Consider the following 1154-nt stretch of genomic DNA (forward strand, 5'->3'; position numbering starts at 1 on the left):
CGTGGGCACCTGGAGCGGCCGGGGGCGCGGGCGGGCAGCGGAGGGGCTGGCGCTCTGGGCACCAGTGCCCGGTCGCCCACAGAAGAGCAGCAGCCACAGAGGCGACTGGGTGTGGGCAGACGTGCTGAGGGAGGCCGGAAAATGGGGCGCAGCATGGGCGGGGCCCCCGCCTGGTCTAGGGACAGCGAGGGACACTGAGGTCACCCTCCCTGCATCTCCTTGCAAGGACACTCTTGGAGTCGGCGTGACAAAGTCATCCGGGGGGACCCACCCACGGATGGACACGAGGCTCTCGGACGCTGACAGGGTGGGGTCCGGCACACACTCATGGAGCCGCCTCAGGCCGGTCCCAGGGGGCAGGCACGGAGGAGCTGGGGGGCCAGAGGGGCGGGGCTCCCCGGCAGGGCCTCGGGAGGACAGGAGCGTGGTGGCCAGCCGCCGGCGCGCCACACTGTCTCGCAGTCGCTGGCTGAGGGCGGCGTCTCATGCTTCTCCCTAAATCCCGCGGGGGGGGGGCTTCCCCCATGAAGCTCTTCACCTGCGGCCCCCGGACAGGCTCTGACCGGGGCGCGGGGCGGTCCGAGAGCCTCGTGTCCATCCGTGGGTGGGTCCCCCCGGATGACTTTGTCACGCTGACTCCAAGAGTGTCCTTGCAAGGAGATGCAGTGGGAGCCCCTCCAGGCCCGACCCCGTCTGCCCCCGCCCCTGGGCCCCTCTTGCAGCCACGGTGCGCATCGGGAAGTGACCTGCTCGGGGCACCTCGCTCCCCAGGCCCTTCCTACCCAGCGGGCAGTGGGCCGGCACGCCCCAGCCGGAAGGTCAGCGGACGGTCACTGCTGGCCACTGCCGCGCTCGCCGGCCCAGTTCCTGAGGGGCCCCTGTGGGGCTTTCTGGGCTTGCGGAGTCCTGTCCTGGCCCCCCAGCTCCCGGTCCTGTGAGGCTCCTGAGTGCCCCTCCGTGGCCCCCGGCGTCCCTGGAGCCGCAGGCGCCCTCGCCGTCCGCCGCCCATCTGTCCGTGGTCAGGTGCGCTCCTGGGCCCTGCTCCCTGAGACTTCCCCGGACGCGGCTCCCCGGGGACGGTCTGAGGCGGTGCCGCGGTGCTGGGTGCCGGCGCTGAGAGTTGTAGCTGAATTCGGGTCCCTCGGTGTCCCGGG

At 72.2% G+C, this 1154-nt stretch overlaps 1 protein-coding gene across 1 annotated transcript in view; it reads left to right on the forward strand.

Moving 5' to 3' along the window:
- The first annotated feature begins 524 nt into the window (after positions 1 to 524).
- The window catches only part of TBC1D16 (TBC1 domain family, member 16), a 19467-nt gene continuing 18837 nt past the window's right edge, over positions 525 to 1154 (forward strand). The window contains exons 1-2 of the mRNA XM_004695334.2: positions 525 to 604; positions 924 to 1144. Coding sequence (XP_004695391.2) covers positions 525 to 604; positions 924 to 1144 — 301 coding nt within the window. The remainder of the gene's footprint in view (positions 605 to 923; positions 1145 to 1154) is intronic.

This window comes from Condylura cristata, unplaced genomic scaffold, assembly GCF_000260355.1.
Source record: "Condylura cristata isolate star-nosed mole 26May11 unplaced genomic scaffold, ConCri1.0 scaffold00060, whole genome shotgun sequence".
NCBI classification, from domain to species: Eukaryota; Metazoa; Chordata; class Mammalia; order Eulipotyphla; family Talpidae; genus Condylura; species Condylura cristata.